The following is a 19268-nucleotide window of genomic DNA, read 5'->3' as shown; positions in this document are numbered from 1 at the left end:
GCTCGCAGCAGCTGTCTTATTGCTGTGTCACATGGCCTTCTCTGTACACTTGCATCCCTGGTGTCTCTTTTCTTAAAAGGACACTGGTCACACTAGATTAAGGCCCACCCCTATGACTTCATTTAACCTTAATTACCTCCTTAAAGGCCGTATCTCCAAATACAGTCACACTGTGGGTTAGGGCTTCAGCATATGAATTTCAGAGGGGTACAGAGGGATACAGTCTATTTATTGTTGAGTCTGGCTTATTCTAAGAACAGCCACAGGAAGAAAAACTTCAGCACCATTTGCTATCCATTCCACATTAACTTATAATACTTAACAAGTATGTTATGTGAAGACAGTTTTCTGTTGTGGGAAACTTGTTTCTGACAATTTAGAGCATCAAACTTTCCATGCAGGGAAGTTCTGACTGTCTACCTGTCTGATATTAAATCCCACCTGGTCCCAATAGGATACAGCAAACAGGAAGATATTTTTAAAACCATCTCATAATCTTTAAGACAATCTCAAAATCAAACCAACCAGGTCAAGTGTGTTAGAAAAGACTGTGAGATTCGTTCAGCTATTAAAATGGTACTTTGACCCAGAATACCATGGAATGCAAGAGTCATTTCCCAAAGTACAGCCACCTCTCTCCACAAGTTTCTTATTGGAATCACAAACACAAAGAACCATGGAGAAATTGAGGCATAGTAGTATTCACTGTTAGCTACGCCTTTTACCTTAGACCTTAATGCAGAAACATCTGCATTATATGAATCCATCATTTTTCCTAAACTACTTGTAACAGTTTCAGAAAAAAACAAGCCATGAAATTTGCTCTCTTCCCACTGCTCCCCCAACCTCCTGCCTTTCCCACCACCACTGAATCTGAGTAAGATGCTGTTAAATATGATCTATAAGATCACAATTACTCTCCAGGGATCCCAAGAAATGGGAACCAGAATGGAATCAGAGAAAAGCAGAGAGAGAACATTTGACCCTATTGTTCAGCCTGGAGCTGCCCTGGGCCACACCCGGGGCTTTAGCCCTAGGCTGGAAGCACTTTGGAAAAGAAGAGAAGACAGAGAGCTTCTTGTCCTAATATCAATATCAGTATCTCTACCATTCACTCACAACTTCATATTTATCGCTCCAGGCCACCCACCCCCTTCCACACCACGAAAGAGGACGGAAGAGCGTACTGGACATACCTGTTATCCTAACAACTTTCAACCACAGCAAGTCCATACACTCAAATCTGAACAATTAGGTGAATATTTCTCTTTCTTGAGTTCAATGCATGGGAGAGACAAAAAGATTTCCAAGCATAATGATGAAAGAGACCTCAAGGCAACAGGCTGCAGCAGGTCAAGAGCACAGGGAAATCAGAGTGAGGCAGGAGAGGGGCTCTAGGACGTCCCTAGGCTAAAAACAGGAAAATGAACAGATTATTTGATTTTTGGCAATACTGAGGGGAGAATTTTGTAATATGGAAACTAAAAAATGGAAAAAAACAAGGCAATTATTGACTCCATGAAAAACAGAGAAGTACAAGGAAGGTAAAATAAAAGACAAGGTGAGATCAACTATGAGTAATAATTAGTCATATGTAACAACGAATATAGATTGAAGCCAAAATTATAATCAACTTATTAGGATTGGAAGCAGAAGTAGTAAGTAAATATACTGCGGAAATGTAAGAGACCCAAGTCAAATTCCTCTATAATAAAAAATCAATAGTTCATGTCATAAATTTCTAAAAGTGAATAAGCAGTGAAGTCACAATGGTGTATATATACCCTTCTACACCAATCATATTTGTAAAGATTTTATAGTCTGAAAATACCTAGTATGCTTTAGAAACTCTAACACACTGTAAGTGGGGTATAAGACTGATAGAACCATTTTGAGAAAACGAACTTGGCATTATCTACTGAAATTCAGGATACACACAACATCAATTCAGTATAATAACTGCAGGGACTGAAACACGTATGTCTCAGCACATGACTTCATAATGATACAAAAATAAAACAAAACACCTCACCAGTCACCCTTAGAAGATGCTAGAGAATAACCTTTTTTTGTCACTGCTGAGCCTGCTGATGCATAAAATACTCATCTATTCCCACTCTCCTTCGCCTTCCTAAGGAAAACAAAAAACAGTAATCCTAATGATAGGCAGAAAATGACCTATTATTTTGAAAAGTGCTAAATACAGGGGAAGAACAAAGCCTCCACTACATAAACTGCCTGTACCACATACATTGTTTCCAAGGTAACAAAATAGCTGACAAGAGGAAGTTTTTCTTCAAAGACGTTTTCTAGCGCAAAAGTCTAACAATTACCACCACTTTGTAGTGCCTAATAATCTAGGCAATGACAGTCAATGGCTGCTGACATTACAAAGAGAAAAAGCCAGAAATATTTAACTTCTGGTCTAAGTACCCAAAGCCACCCATGATGTATTCTTGCCAGAATCTAATCAGTTTATAGGAAACACAGGTACAGAGGAACATTAATCACATTAGGTGAGATGCAATAAACAACATATAAAACGTGGAAAATTCTATAGGACAAATGACTTAGTTTTTAAAAAATGAATTGCGAGGGGAAAAAAAGGAAGGGGAACCTACAGTTTACAAAAGACTAAGAGTCATAACAATGCAGTGATGGACTTTTTTTGGATCCTAATTTAATCAAACTGTATTATCACTCAGTGTGACACAATTGACAAGGTCTGCACTGTAGCTATTTTTGAAACTGAATTTGTAATTAACTTAAGACCTTCTCCCAAACAAAATGCTAGCTCTAGGTGATAATGCTTGTTAGTTCTATTAAATACTATTGAATGAAATACCAGATCTATAGCAATTCTTTGAGAAAGAGTAGGTGGAAATACTTTTCAGCTTTTTTTTTTTAAAATGAGGTCAGCATTATCCTGATTCAAGAACTAAAAAATACATTAGAAAACCATAGACCAATATTTTTCATGAACATAGAAATCACAGACATAAAAATCCTTAATGAAATGTCAAATTGAATCAAATGAGACCTAAAAAGGATACTCCATCATGACTAAGTAGGGCTTATCCTAGGAATGCAATTGATTTGACATTTTAAAAACACATGTAATTCATCATATTAACAGAATAAAAGAGAAAAATCGTATGTATGATCTTCTGATGGATGCAGGAAATACATTTATCAAAATTCAATACCCACTCATGATAAAAGGTATTCTCTAGACTAGGAAAGGAACTTCCTCAATTTAATAAAGGACATGTAAGAACTATAGTTACCATCATACTTAATGGTCACAGACCAAAAGATTATAAACAGAGCAAGAATATCTATTCTCACAGCTTCCATTTAACATTATACTGGAGGTTCTAGCCAGTGTAATAAGGCAAGAGATACCATGTCATTAATCATCCCACTCCTGGGCAAATATTCAGAAGAAACTCTAATTCGAAAAGATACATGCACCCCAATGTTCATAGCAACACTAACAATTGCCAAGACATGGAAGCAACCTAAATGTCCATCGACAGATGATTTGATAAAGAAATTGTGGTGCGTATATATATATATATACAATGGAATACTACTCATCCACAAAGAATAAAATAATGCCATTTGCAGCAACATGGATGGACCTGGAAATTGTCATATTAAGTGAAGTAGGCCAGAAAGAAAAATACCATATAATATCACTTACATGTGGAATTTTTAAAAGTGACACAAATAAACTTACAAAACAAAAACAAACTCACAGACCAGAAAACATACTTATGGTTACCAGGGGGGAAGTGGAAGGGGTAGAGGGATAAATTGAGAGTTCGGAATTTGCAGATACTAACCACTATATATATAAAAGATAAACAACAAAGTCCTATTGTATAGCACAGGGAACTATATTTAATATCTTATAATAGTCTATCATGAAAAAATATGAAAAGGAAATATATAACTGAATCACTATGCTGTGCATGAGAAATTAACACAATACTGTAAATCAACTATACTTAAATAAAAATAAATACATGAATAAATAAAATATACAATCTAAAAAAATTAAAAAATAAAAGCCAAATGGTTTGGAAAGTAAGAAGGAAAACTATCTTTATTCACATGACTATATGTAGAAGAGCCTAAAGAATCTAAAAAAGCTAATGCAACTAATAGGTGAATGATCAAGGTTGTAGGCTACAAGGTCAGTACACAAAAATTGATGTTTCTATGTAATAATATCAAATTGGAAAACGAAATGTTAAAAACACTTCTTGTAACATCATCAAATAATATGAAATCCTTAGGAATAAACTTAACAAAAACATGGGAAACAAACTTATTCACAGGAAACTAAAAAAATCACTAAGAAATTAAAGACCCAAAACAATGACAATTATGCCATGATCATGGATTCAAAGATGTGATATTGTTAAAACAGGAATTCTTCACAAACTGATTTATAGATTCAATACAATTCCAAACAAAATCCCAGCAGACTTGCATGTAGATAGAGACAAATGATTCTAAAACGTATATGAAAGAAACTAGGATAGCTAAATAACTTAAGAAAAAAAAAGACAAAGTTGGAAAAATCACACTGATTTTTAAAACTACAAGTTTTAATCTCTGGTAATCAAGACAGTGTGGTATTGGCGTAAGAATATATACAATATAGATCAGTGTAACAGAATGTAGAATTCAGACAGAACTTCAAATAACGTGGTGAAGGTATTTTGACAGGAAAGGGCAGATTTTTAATGAATAGTACTTGACCAACTGAAAATCAAAAAAATGAACCTAACCCTTTACCTCATACATTTCATAAAAATTAATTTAAATCACAGACCTAATTATAAAAGATAAAACTGTAAAACTTCTCGCAGAAAACAGAGAAAATCTTTCCAAACTTGGAGTAAGCATAGATTTCTCAACACACAAAAAAGGACGACCATTAAATATATATATATGTAAAGTGGACTCCATCAAAATTAAAAACTTCTGCTCTTCAAAATTTATCATTAAAAAAAAACAAAAAAAGCAAGCCACACATGGAAATAAAATATTCACAAACATATCTTATAAAGGATTTTTATCCAGAATATGGACAAAAATTCTTACAACTCAACAAGATAACCCAAATAAAAAAATGGTCAATATATCTGAAAAAGCACTTCCCAAAAAGATATAAAAATGTCAAACATATGAAGCAATCAATGCTCAACATCACCAAGGAAATGCATATTAAAACCACCATGAGATACCACTACCCACCCACTAAAGTTACTAAAATGAAAACCAATGGCAATACCAAGCATTGACAAGGATATGGCACAACACATTGATGGCTGGATCACAAAATGGCATAAATACTTTGAAAGATTCCGTTTCCTCTAAAGCTACACATATACTGACCGTAAAACTCAGCAGTTCCACTTTCAAGTATTTAAATATATATCCACACACAGACTTGTGACATATGTATGTAGCAGCTTTATTCATAATACGTCAAAACTTAGATGTCCATCAACAACCTAGATGTCCATCAATTGATGTGAACAGTTACAAATTGTGGTATATCCATACAACAGAATAATACCCAGCAATAAGATATATACAATGCACAGATGAATCTCAACATGGATGGATTTCAAGTGTTATGCTGAGTGAAAAAGGTCAGAGTATATATTGCATGGGGTCTTTATTTGAAATTCTAGAAAAGTCAAATCTAATTTATAGTCACAGAATGAAAATTGTAGTTGAATAGTTGTTGGGGTGAAGGAGAACTGACTACAGATGAACATTAGAGAACTTTTTGGGATGGAAATATTCTACATCTTGATGATAATGGTGATGGCATGGGTGTTCACACTTGTCAAAACTCTTCTCTGTAAACTTACAATGAGTTCCTCTTATTATATGTAAATTATTCTCAAGAAAGTTGACAGGGTGGGCAGAGGAAACCATGATTGTTTTACATTCTTTCCTTCAAATTAAATCTAGAGTCAAAATCATGGTCTATCATGTCAAGTCAGTAGCCCTTTTAAATATCCTGAACAAACGTTTGCATTTTGCCTTGTAACTAATATCACCCATTTTCAATAGAATTGCCGTGACTTAAAAAAAAAATCTAAAATTAGAGAAAAGTTCCCAGTTTGGGTTTTGTCTCATGCTTACTTTGAAATATAATCTGCACTAAACTTTCCTAGGGCTTGAGGGAGTCAAAATAACACCCCTTGTCCCCTCCTGACTTCTGAGCCACTTGAAAGACAAAAAGAGTCATGCAGAGATTTAATATGTCAGATTTACCGCTGAAGAAGTCTAGGTTAGAGGATGTAATTTAGGTTTGTGCCAACAATGGCCACCTAATATCAAACCTAGAATCAGACATGTTCACTTACGGCATGGGCAGGCCTGCACAACCACAGGTCTTCTCTCAGGGACATAGAGCCTTCACTGCAAAGCATACAACATTTCTGGCAAGAGATCACAACATAGGCTCTCTATAGGCATCCAAAAAAAAAGAAAAAAAAAAAGGCAGACCGGGGCTTGTATGTCCAATTCTTTATCCTAAACTCCCTTGACTGGGGAGGTGGGAGAGAGGAGAAAAGGGAGAGACTGGAATTCCTTAGTTAATGGATGTCCAAAGCAACAGTGTAGGAAAAAGGCCATTCTCACCTTCTGTCTTCCCAACAACGTAGATCAGCATTTCTCAACCTTTCTTCCACCTTGGCACACACAGCAGCCAAGTTCACACAACAACATGTTAAGGCACAATTCACGGTACACTAGCTACAGGGCTAACCCTTCTCTTCCATTCAAGTGGGCATATTTAACCACATGTGACTAAAGTGACATATTTCGTTTTAATTTACTCTGGTAATGAGTAAATCAATTATAAATTTGTGAATTTTATTATTTTAAAAAAACATTACTTTTTCAATCCTAAAATGTCATCAATTACAAAATACACCATCAGTTTCATAATAATCTCTTAGGAAAAAGACACTTAATATACCCATTGATTTAAGATCATTATAGAACTATGGTCCTTGTGTCAACTCATAACTCATTTAGATACAGGTATGTCATGAAATTAAAGTCCAGAGTCAATTTAGAAGGGCTTCTGACTCATGAAGCCTGAAATTAAAGAAATAATCATTTCTTTATTCAAAATTTCCTACTGCTAGGAAAGGCAGTGAAACAAGCTTTTGACATCATTATATAAAACAATTTTCAAACTGAAAAGGCCATACTGGTCAGTTATAATCATGGAAACTCTAGCTTTCTGAGACAAACTTTTTTATTTAAAGTCTTCATTATAGTTTCGACACAGAACACCAATTTAAAAGCTGATTTCATACTCTGACTACCATAAAATTGTGTACATAGGCCCCAATTAAAGTAGATCTAGGTTCTGTGATCTATTTCGTGTGTGACTTTTCAATGTTTATGTAGTATTTGTTAGCACATTTAAGACAAATACTCTATAATCTAAGAACTGATGTCTAGAGAATAATAAATGATTCTCAAATTATCAGGCATGGTCTGGATGGGTGGTTTTCCGACCAATGAGCGTCTATGCCATACAATTTTCAAACAAGAAAAATACAAATTATATTCAATATAATTTTAGTCTTTACAGGGTTGTTTCAGGAAGTATATTAAATATCTTTAGTTATATCACTATCATGAACATCAATTATTTTTCTTTCAGATTCAAAAGAATTTATTGCCATAAGCAAGCTTAGTAAGATCTATCAGTATTCACATCCTTATAAAATAAAACACGCCATTTTCTCTTCATGCACAGAAGAGTGTTAGCTAAGCATCTTTGGGGGCCTGAAGAAATGAGCTGCCTTCTTTCTCCATAATTCATTATTTCTTTCTCTACTCCATCTTACATCTAAACCATCTTATGTCTTATCTCTGAGTAAGGAAGGGACTAAGCTGGCCTACCCCATGTCAATACAGAGGAAACAAGAGGTTCATAAACAGAATCTAGTGGCTACATGTACTCCATCCTCGGTCTTGCTTCTTTTGGGTTGACATATAGACCTTACACCAAGAATAGTCCCTTCTGCCCTATGATACCAGAAGAAGTGGCTTTCCACTTTCAGGTGAAGAAATTCCACAAAGAATTTCTCCTTTCTTAAAATCAAAAGAAAGGAGGTTAAATAACTCAAAATTAACTCAAGTTCTTCTACAGAATTCTACAGAAATAGCATTTACTGAATACATCACATGCAAGACACCATACAAGGTGCTTACATATTTTATTTTCACATAAGAAGGAAATTAAATAAAGCAATTCAATTTTTCAAAAGCTAACAACACAAAATAATAGGCAAATCTTTAAATGGAGAAAAAAACCCTGTTTATTCACAAATTACACAATAAACAAATACTCATTACTCAAAACAACAGATGGTAAGTGCTCACCCCTCTAGATACCCAACTATCCACCGTTTGACAATATTCCTTATTCAACAAAATAAAGTAGAATTAATATTTGTTTTTTGGATCATTCTAAAACTAATCTAACAAGAACTAACTTTCTGGTATAACTTTGGAGAAAAATATAATACTTTCCAATGCAAATGCTGACTTCTCCAACTCTTAAAAAAAGAGGCAAGCATTCCACTAAAAGAAATGTTCTCTAAACCATTGCAGAAAAATGTACTCCATTATGCACATGCTCCAAGAGGGTAAGGTAAAATTCCTTAAAATAAAGAAGCTTACTTCATCTCTAACAAGTATAAAATTAATTTTCAACTAATAATAGCTTCCTGAGTTTCAGAAGTAACAATATCAGCAGTTCTATATAACTGTACTATAACATACGTAGTATAAAAATAATAATTAACATTAGCAATGACAGTATTGATTTGTGGATGTGACTGTAGCCTTTCAATGAAATATCCTCTTCAATATATCCTCTTTTACCCATGGGATTGCACTGTAGATCACATTTCAGTTTCTAGTATGTTGTGCCTAAGGTATTCACTCATTGGCACTTTAATAACACTCCTACATTTTAATTTATAGAAAGATATAATTTAGCTATTTAAAACCGTGATTGTTTCTCATTTCACTGACTAGTTCTAGAAAAGTTACCTAGAAAAGGAATTCTAAATCATCAGCTAGAAAGTTATAAGAAAGAAATTAAGTTATGTTCAAGATTTTTAACCTTTTAAAAGCAAGGAAAAGAAAATACTGCTTTTGACTGGGACAATATAGCAGTACAATTTGTTATGATTTATCCGTAAGAGCCACTCATTTAAAAAAATGCACATCTTAAAAATGACTTGCTTGTGGTAAGGACTATCTACTTTAATATTAAAAAAAAAATTCTGACATTTAACAGTACTTCACACATTTAACAAATACTGAAGGTGGCAACTTACCATTGTTATAATTTTAAGTCAAAACATAAGCACAAATCAGAATTAAGAGAAACTTCAGAAGATGTTCAGAATGTACATATTTGCATGCATTTCCAGCTGGACTTTCGAAGATTCCACATAAAACCAACTTTGAATCAAAATGAATGTCAAAAAGATTCAAGCTTTGTGACTCTACTCTAATGAAACAAGAAAAATAGAAGAGTGAACAGCAGCAGTGGTATCTTTGTAGCAGGGAAAGATATCACCTACTTCCTTAATCAGCACACAAAGTCAACAAGTCAACATTTTAATAACACTGGCCATGAAGTTATTCACTATTTGAGAATGTACTTTCCAAGTTGTCTTTAAAATGCATTCACTTATATATCTGGATTAAATTAAGTTTATTAATCAAAACCCACTGTACTCAGAATTTTAATCTTAAGAAGCTGAAAACATAACTTAAGAAAGCACAGTCCAAACACTGTACAATAATTCTTTCATTTAGTTTTCATATGCCTCATCTGAAAAACATATTTTACAAACAGGAGTTTTACCCTGTTTCTCCAGAATAAATGTCCCTATGCCTAAAACTGTGTAAGTGACAACACAGACTCAAACTCTGCCTGCTAAGCTTCACCGGGCTTTGATAAAAACAGAGCCATCTGGAGGTGCAGCACCATCTTCCTCCTCAGTTACAGTCTCCACAGTCCCGGATGCCGACACGATAACCATTGTTTTACTTGCGGAAACCGTCTTCTGCTTTTCAGCAATAGCTGCACAAACAGCAACAATCTCATCACTTTCAAAGTCATAGTCAGGAATTGACTTTGGTGAGAACTGCGTTACCTCTGCGGATGCGTCACTTTTTTTAATCCTCTGTGCTACCTTCTGCTGCTCCTGTAGTGTTCTTGCCCAAGAAAGGTCTTCTTTCCACATTTCAGGGTTCATTGGATAGATGTGAAGGGCTACTTGAAAACTTCGAATTGCCTAGGGGGAAATAAGGTCAGAGTTTTTTGTCTGCTTTGTTTTGAAAAATGAGTATATTTGTGGGGAGGCTGATAGCTCAGTAGCAGAGCAGGTGCTTAGCTGTACAACGTCCTGGGTTCTATTTATCCCCAGTACCTCCATAATAAATAAATGAATAATTTTTTTAATTGAAAAAAACAGAAAATAAGAAAAGTGAGTGTATTTAATATAATCCATACAATATCCACAGCTCTGTCTCTTCTTTTCCTTAACATATTAGACTGTAAAGATGAAAATTAGAGCTATGCTCTAACCACTGAATGATGATTATGGTAAAAAAAAAAAAAAGTTACAGAATGTGAAAGAAAGTGACTGACAAACTGATGAGGACTAAAAGTCTATTAAAACAGAGGTACTGTTACTATGATTCAGAACAAGGCAAATGCATTGCTCAGCTTCTGCAGTTTGGCAAACATACGAATGTGCAGATTTCCAGGAAAACTCATGATCAGAAACATACCAGGAATACATATCTCTGAAGCCAAGAATTTAGATTATAATAATGATAACGTATCTTGAGTGTCACAGGAGACAAAGAAGAACATTATATAATAATGAAAGGATGAATTCACCGGAAAGATACAACAATTATATAAGTATACATGCACCCAACATCAGAACATTTAAGTGTACAAACACTGACAGAACTGAAGGGAAAACAGACAGCAATAAAGTATTAGTAGATTTCAATACCCCAACTTCGATAATGGATAGAACCAGACAGAAGATCAATAAGGAAAGAGAAGACTTGAACAATACTTTAAACCAAAGGGACCTAACAGACATATATAGAATGTTTTCAACCAACAGCAGCAGAACACACATTATTCTCAAGAACACATAGAACATTTTCTAGGATAGATCACATCTTAGGTCACATAATAAGCCTTAAATTTAAGAAGATATATCAAGTATCTTTTCTGACTACAATGGAATAAAACTAGAAATCAACAGCAGAAGGAAACTGGAAAAATTTACAAATATGTACAAATTAAACAGCACACCCTTGAACAACCAGTGAGTCAAAGAAGAAATCAAAAGAGAAATTAAAATGTATCTTGAGACAAATGAAAATACAATATACTAATACTACAGGGTATAGCAAGAGCAGAATTCAGTGGGAAGTACACAGTGATAAATACCTATGTCAAAAACAGAAAGATCTCAAGTAAAAATACCTAAAACTTTACCCTCAAAGAATTGGAAAATAAAGATCAAACTAAGCCTATAGCCATTTTCCAACATACACATTCAGATCAGTATAAAAATCTAAATAATTACTCAGGGATATATCCAACCACTGACTTTTAATTTACTATCTGTTCCATTTATCTTTGTATTTTCTTATGTTTTTGTCCATATGTATATATAGTAAGAATTGTTAGATGTTAGAAATTTTAGCTTGCTTTCAATATATTTTTTTACAGTATCCCTTCATTATGACATTGAGCAAAGTTATTTTTTAACCATTCTAGTGTTTCAAAAGAACAGCTTAAATTTACATAAAAATTACAGATTCAGATTTTTTTCAAGTAGAGACCTAACATTATATTAAATGGGGAACAAGAAAACCACTTTCAATTCCTCCAAGAATTTTACAATATAAGGATCAAGAGGAGGGAAAAAAAAAAAAAAAACCCAGATCAACAACTGGTACTATTATTTTAAAAACTTAAAATATTGAATAATTTTACTTCTACTGGCTGATTCAAAGTGTCTCTCTGTTGTCTCATTTGCAGTATATTTTCTTTCTTTATAGGGTAATCTTTGTTGAACATTATGTCCTAGAGGTTTTTTCCCAGTACCACAGGCACTTATAAGCAAAACAAATAATGATTTGTAAGTTTTTAATAAAGGAGAAATGGGGAAAAAACATTATAGGATAGTTTTTTGTTTGTTTTGCTGTTAACCTATTAGAAAACCAAATTCCTTAAATTTCTTTTTCCCAACTCTGATGTGATTTAAATCTTTAGATAAAAAAGAGAAAAGAGGACTACTACATTAAATGGCAAGGGAAGAAAATGACCTTTGGTTAAACTGGTTTCCATCACTGTGAATCTTACTCAGATTTTTAAGTTACTTTACTTCAATCAATTCTGTTCTAATCAAAATCACTTATTATTTCTAAGAACTTAACAAACACCTTTTTTGGTAATTAGAAATATGATATATTTATAAGAGCACCAGAAAAATCTAAGTTATCCACAACTTACTAGAACCATGATTAGTAAAGTTAAATTCAGGCTTTACAAATAATTTCAACCTTTAGGAAACTTTTTTGTTTTTTTGTTTATCTTATTTCTAACTGTAAAAAGCTAATAAATGAATGAAAAATCTTAATTTACTTAATAACAAGAAGGAAATTTGGCACTACTATATTAGATTTGCAAACATTTTTTAGGAAATTAGCAGTCAAAACAAACACAAAAACAGGACAATTCTCATAGCCAACTATGACCTACTTGGCCTTTGCTGCCTATAAGGTATAGTCCAGACAAGTTGAAAAAAGCATTAAGTATCAGTTTTACTAAATGTTACACAATTATTTCATAAGCTTCTACCCTTCCCCACTTCTCCTCTCACTGAGCCCAGCAACTTTTCAGTCTAAATATTTATCACCACACTCTCCCATATTCTACTTTGTTCCTTCCTCAACATAATCTTTTAGTGGTTTTGTCTCCATGGTGACACTGATAGCACTTTATAATGTGGTAAATTTAATAATGCAAGGAACTAACCTAAAAGTGATTTTATATTTAAATAAGGTTTACCAAATACCAATGTTTTGTTAATTTTTTTTTAATTCCCACGCTGCCAGATACCTGAAAAACATTCTGACCCTGATGTAACTGATGTTTGTAATGGAAAAAATTGTTCAGTAACAACTTTGACCTGTGTTTATTGATTAATACCTTTAAAAGGTTATTTGCTATTTACTTTTTGTGTAGATTTGATAAATGGCTATTTACTTTTTGTTTCAGCTGATCAAAAACATGTCAAAATAAAATGTCATCATTGTAATAATCTGACTTCCCTACCAAGACTATCTCTCCTAATCCAAGTTGAGCACGTCCCAAAGTTTGCCAAGACTCCCATGAGTGTGGATTTCTCTGGACAGCCATTTCTGCAGCATGAACTGCTGGGAACATTTCATGAAGAGACATTAGGACCTACAGCCAAGAAAGAAAAAACAAAATCCATCAGTAATAGTCATAAACTTGCAAACTAAAAATTAGAAAAAAAAACAGGATAAATGTATGAAAACAACTCTTTTCATTTTTAAAAATATATTTTTAGTCTGGTAAACATACCATTTCTGTGGTTTTTGACCCCCTCCTCTGCTATTAAAGGTTAGAAATTATATTCTTCCTACCTGAAATAACTATGAAAAATATATATCACTTCTTTTTCAATTATTGAACCCTATTGTTTATCTAGTAAAAACCAGGTGGTCATATTCTGGCCATGGTGGCTCAGAGCTATTTGAACTCTCAATTTCCCTCCTATTTATTCTAATCACAATATGGTTTTTAGGGAACTCTGGCTCCTGCTGTCAATTAGATAAATTTAAATTTCTTCAACCACCAATCCTGTCCCTAGTGAACATCCTCCTGCTATAAAAATCATTTAAACACTCCACCAGCCTCCTCACAACTGGGTTCTTCAAGCCATACAAATCAGAAAAATCAGGGAGTTCCAGAATCTTCCACTTCAATTTATGCGAAAGGGCTGGATTTCATGTGTAATCTCTGAGACCATTCACATTTCAAAAGATTTGTGACACAACCATCATTATCAGGTTCCAAATTAAATAACTCATTTCATACAGTTTGTCACAAATCCTACATTTAATATATACATATTCATGACTGAAAATTAGACATATCCAAATGAAGGTCCTCACAGCACTTCATTTGGTGGATATAATTTATTCAGGTTTTTCCTGCATAAACTGAAAGCTAAAAAAGGATATGCCCTATGTTGGGGGTCAGCATCTGAAAGGTATCTGTTACACGGTGTGCAGATCGAGGCTGAACTGCAACTATTCCCTGTCAAAAGTACGTTTGATGCTCTGTTTGAGATTTTAAGTCTCTGGGATGATCTAATACAAGTGCTCAGAGGTTTTCTTTATGAACTTTCCCACAGAATACTAGAAACGTATTTTTAAAAACAAATGTTGTTTTTAAACTATTAGCAAATTGAGTCTATTCTGACCTTTTGCTAGCTAAGGACTAAGCCATTTCTAGAGAAATTATCATTTAGAATCTAATCCATCCTCATTCTGAAGAGACAGAGTTATTAATATACACACTACAGTTAATATCCAAGGAAAGCTAACACATATAAAGAGATCACCAGTTACTTTTCTAAAGATATCCATCTGCTCAAATCTCATCCAGAGTTTAGGTTGAAATAAAAGTTAACTTCACTGTGAAGGTAAACAAATTTCTTAATTTGATGCTTAAGGAAGAGCCATAAATAATATGGTGACATATGTTTTTCCCAAATAAACTGCATTTGAAAGAGAAAATGGGAGGAAAAACTTTTGGGTCATCACTGCTCACCAAACACAGTGCAAAATGAAAGTGAAGTTCTTCATAATCATTACCTGTGATTTCATCTCATACAGGGTAGCATCATTTGGGGTTAACTGTAGTGCTTCATCCCACTTCTGAATCGCTTCTCGATATCTATGGTTGTTAAGGTTACATTAATATCATATTTTCAGTAATTCTTTGAAAGTACATGACCAAGTTTAAAAATCAGATACTAAGGAATAATTGTTTATAAAGAAATAGCTCTATTCAAGAACTGATAATGATGATGTTACAAAAGCAGAAAAATTTAAGAGATGAAAGGAAAGGACAGTAAAGGAGAAAAAAGCAAAATATAAATAAAAAAGACCTTGGAAATCTTTCTCCAAGATTTTATTTTCTGGGCTAAGAAGTCACCACCAAAATGTTTTTTTCCATCAATGTCTGCATACGTTGTCACTCATTTTAAATGCAATACAAAGGATTTCTCTCAAGAATTTATAATCCAGTTGCAACTGTTGGCTCTACTGCAGCAATCTAGCTGACCCAGATGACAATTTAAGATGCTGCCAGGTCATTTTGTAAAGATTCTTCAGTTTTCAATTCCTATAAGCTCCATGAGCACAGGGACTATGTCTTGTTCATCACTATCAATATACGGTAAGTTTATAAGAAATGAGCCACATGAATGAAAAATAGTATGAAGACAGTGATTTCCACTATCACCTTTTCACTGATGCTCTCCCAGTCATGACTCTTTTGAGCTAACATCTCCACCTAGATGCCAAATAGACACCTCAAACTCAATATGCCCCGAACTGATCTTAACATATTCATGCCAAATCTGCAGAAGCACAGCGTAACTTTTTAAAAAAAATAAAATTAAAGAATGACTAAGTCCTACATGTTATCCAAGGCAGTCATCTTCATAGCATCCTTCCCAAGTGGTTAACTTATGTATACTTGAATATTTCTAGGAGAAAGTTCAAATTACCAGAACATTCTTCATTATTAATGACATGAAACTTTCTATCCTGTACCTTTCCCTCAGAGCTACTCATTCTCCTTTGTAAAGCTAAGCGGAAAATAAATAATCCACCAATTTTCATTCCTAGCTACATACAGATGATTTAGGGAGGTTTTGGAGGGGAAACACACACACACATGCTGGTTCCTGCCTCAGATCAATAAAAACAAATTCTTGGAGTAGGGCCCAGGCATCTGTACTTTTTAAAAGTTCCCCAAGTTATGCTAATAAAAATCAGGGTTGTGAACCACTGATAATATCTCTCATAGGATATTATGCCCCATCATGCACTGCCTTCTCTTAAATCACTCTTTGTTACCTTTCATTTCCTCTGTACATAACTTCCTATCTATTATGTAAAGATCCAAACCAAACATAACAACCAAAACATGGGCTGATCTGCACTGATTATTATTTAAGAAGGGAGTAGAAAACTAAAGAAAGAAAGGCAGAATTTGGTAGAAAATACAAAGTTAAAGAACACAAAAAAAGTACACTCTGTTTTCACCTTGCTAGAGCATTCCTTTACTAGTAAATAATTCAAATGGGCAATACCATGTCCAGGATCTTATGCCATCATGGCAAAATGGCAAAAGGGCTTCAGCCATCTTAGAATAAGTTTGCCACATTGCCAACCGCAGGCTAGCAGCAGGGGTGAAGGTGGACAGGAGTGCACTTTATAAAGCCTGCCTGAACTGCCACATGGGTTGTAGCAATGGTTACTGTTATTCTGTAGCAGCAGACTATGGATAACTGTAAACTGAAGATTCATTCCACAATAGCTGGCACTCTATGTTTCCAGACAAATCACATCTGAATATGCAGATTATCAGAACTACTGTTAATAACTTCTTCCCTAATAGGGACGCTGGCTGAGTCCTGAGGAGATATTTGTCTGAAGACTGTGTTTAAAGCTGGGTGAGAGACTACTCGAATTTTAGGAACTACCAATGATTTGAAGACATTGTGACCATTATTGACCTCATTTTTAAGATGTGCTACAACAACGCTGTATGTTTTTCCCTGCCTCTACCTATCCGCAATATTCTTATGTTATGAATCAAATCTCTAAGAGTTTTACTAAGTGAAAATTACTTCTCTATCAAAGATTTTGCCAAGCTCAAGCGTTTGTTTAGAGCCAGGATCCACAAGTGGGACGTAATAGTGGAGACAGGCGTCTCACTGGCTGCTGTCCCCTTCCATCTCACCTCCTTCCACCTCACCCAGAGATCCCTTTGGAGTGCCGCACACACCGCTCTGCTTCCCACGGACTCTGGCACTCTGCAGTGTCAGGCTATGCCCACTTGCCGGGCCTGCACAATTCTCCATACAAACTCTGCGAAGTAGCTGGTAGACATAGGTTGGCTAAACCACTGTGTACCACTGTCCACTTCTACTTACCCTTCATGGGAATCTGAGGTTCACAGTTATTTTAAAATAATTCTCATGTCAATGTCAGCTTAGATCTGCCTAGTGCACTTCAAAGCAAGCCATTTAAGAATCTTTTCAGGTACCATTAAAATTCTTTATTTGTAATTTCCAATTACTCTATTAAAATACCATCAACTATACAGAATTAATTAACTAGCTGCTTCTGTAGCATCACCACCTAACAGACAATACTGCTTGGATTAATATACTGACCCCTAAAGGGGCCCGTTCTTATAGTCTTTCCTTTCCCAGCCCCTCAGGTAAAACAGCCTCCTTTAACCCAAATGTACTTTTAAAAAAAGAAAGATGGAAGAGAAAAGATAGAAGGACTTCACCTGGTATCAACTGAGCAAAAACAAAAAAAGAAAGAAAAAAAAGGAAAAAGAAACATACAGAGAAGGAAGGAGAAAGTCTGAATTCTACTAGTGGACTCTTAAACAGGGATTAAAAAAAAAAACCAAAAAACACCACAGCTTGTGGACAGGAGGGAAAGAGGAGGAAGACAAGGTCTGCAGATCCCAGTGGACCTCATCCTTCTTTGAGCTACACATGTATATCTATTAAGGCAGCCCAAGACTTCACATCTATACTGGCAACTAAAATACAATGATGGCTTATATTGCATATTCAACATTTTTTTTAACACAAACTGTTCTTAAAAGAAATCAGGTCTTCCTTATATTTATTACCTGAGTAAATGACACCTGCTTTGATATACAAAATTGTTTCTGGGTATACAAATAGAGAAGAATCAGATAATAGAGGAAAGTGCCCCCCTCCACACACGATTTCACCACCCAAAGATGATAACTACAGTTAATACAACATTTTATTATATATACTTCCAGTTTATCTTAATATAACGTACATAACACACACAAAACATTTTTCTCAGGTCTTGAAATCATCAAATGCTTCTCTCTACAGCATAATGCTTAAAGACTGATTACTACTATTCCAATGCAAACTTCATTCAAATGGATCGTCTATTGTTAGACATTAAAAGTCACCCTTTGGTACAAATTTCCAGTTATAAGATGAATAAGTTCTAGAGATATAATGTACAGCACTATATGGAGACTACAGTTAACAATACTGTATTATTTACTTGAAAGTTGCTAAGAGTGTGAATCGTAAATGTTCTCACCACACACAAAAGTAATTTTGTGAGGTGACAGATGTGTTAACTAACCTTATTGTAGTAATCATTTTGAAATATATACATGTATCATATCATCACACTGTACACCTTAAACTTACACAATGTTATATGTCAATTATCTTTCAATAAAGCTAGAAAAAATTTACCCTTTGGCCATAATTGTCTTTTGGAAGAAAGTGGGCCATGAATAATAATTATTAAAGATAAAAAATTGTATTTTGGAGGACAAATACAATACATATATTATATCTGATGTAAAACTGACTGGAAATGAGATCATCTTGGAAGGAAGGTTGTATAACTCAAGATATCATTCACACTGATTTCTTTTAATTAAGAAAAAAAGCCAATGAGGAAAAACAAATATTATATTTACCTGTCTACACAACCCCCTTCAGATTTTCTATTAATATCATCTGCCAGCTTTTCAAGGAACATAACTTCAGTTCCAGGTTGACTGTGTTATAAGGACTAGCAATCTCTACATTAATCAAAAATTCAAATGACACTAACATTCTTTACATGTAAGATTATATCTAAAATACAAATCATTTTCTGGCCATTTAATCCTCTGAAGCTAGCCTACATGTTTAACAATTAGAATTACAACTTTAAAATTTTAGTCTTACAGAAAAGGGAGAAGATTCTTATAATGGAACATAAATAAAGCAGTAGATTCTCATGTCTTCTCCCCTCAATCC

General features: G+C 34.1%; 1 protein-coding gene across 5 annotated transcripts in view; it reads right to left on the bottom strand.

Moving 5' to 3' along the window:
* Positions 1–5475: 5475 nt before the first annotated feature.
* TTC33 (tetratricopeptide repeat domain 33) overlaps positions 5476–19268 on the bottom strand; it is a 31103-nt gene continuing 17310 nt past the window's right edge. For all 5 annotated transcript variants that reach the window (XM_015242102.3, XM_072958749.1, XM_015242101.3 and 2 more), the window contains exons 3-5: positions 15022–15103; positions 13451–13582; positions 5476–10373 (exon numbers count right to left, since the gene is read on the bottom strand). In XM_015242102.3, the coding sequence (XP_015097588.1) occupies positions 10020–10373; positions 13451–13582; positions 15022–15103 (568 nt within the window). In that variant the 3' untranslated portion in view covers positions 5476–10019. The remainder of the gene's footprint in view (positions 10374–13450; positions 13583–15021; positions 15104–19268) is intronic.

Source organism: Vicugna pacos, chromosome 3 (assembly GCF_048564905.1).
Source record: "Vicugna pacos chromosome 3, VicPac4, whole genome shotgun sequence".
NCBI lineage: Eukaryota > Metazoa > Chordata > Mammalia > Artiodactyla > Camelidae > Vicugna > Vicugna pacos.
Note: the sequence above shows the minus strand (reverse complement) of the source record. Positions and strands in the feature narration are given on the sequence as shown.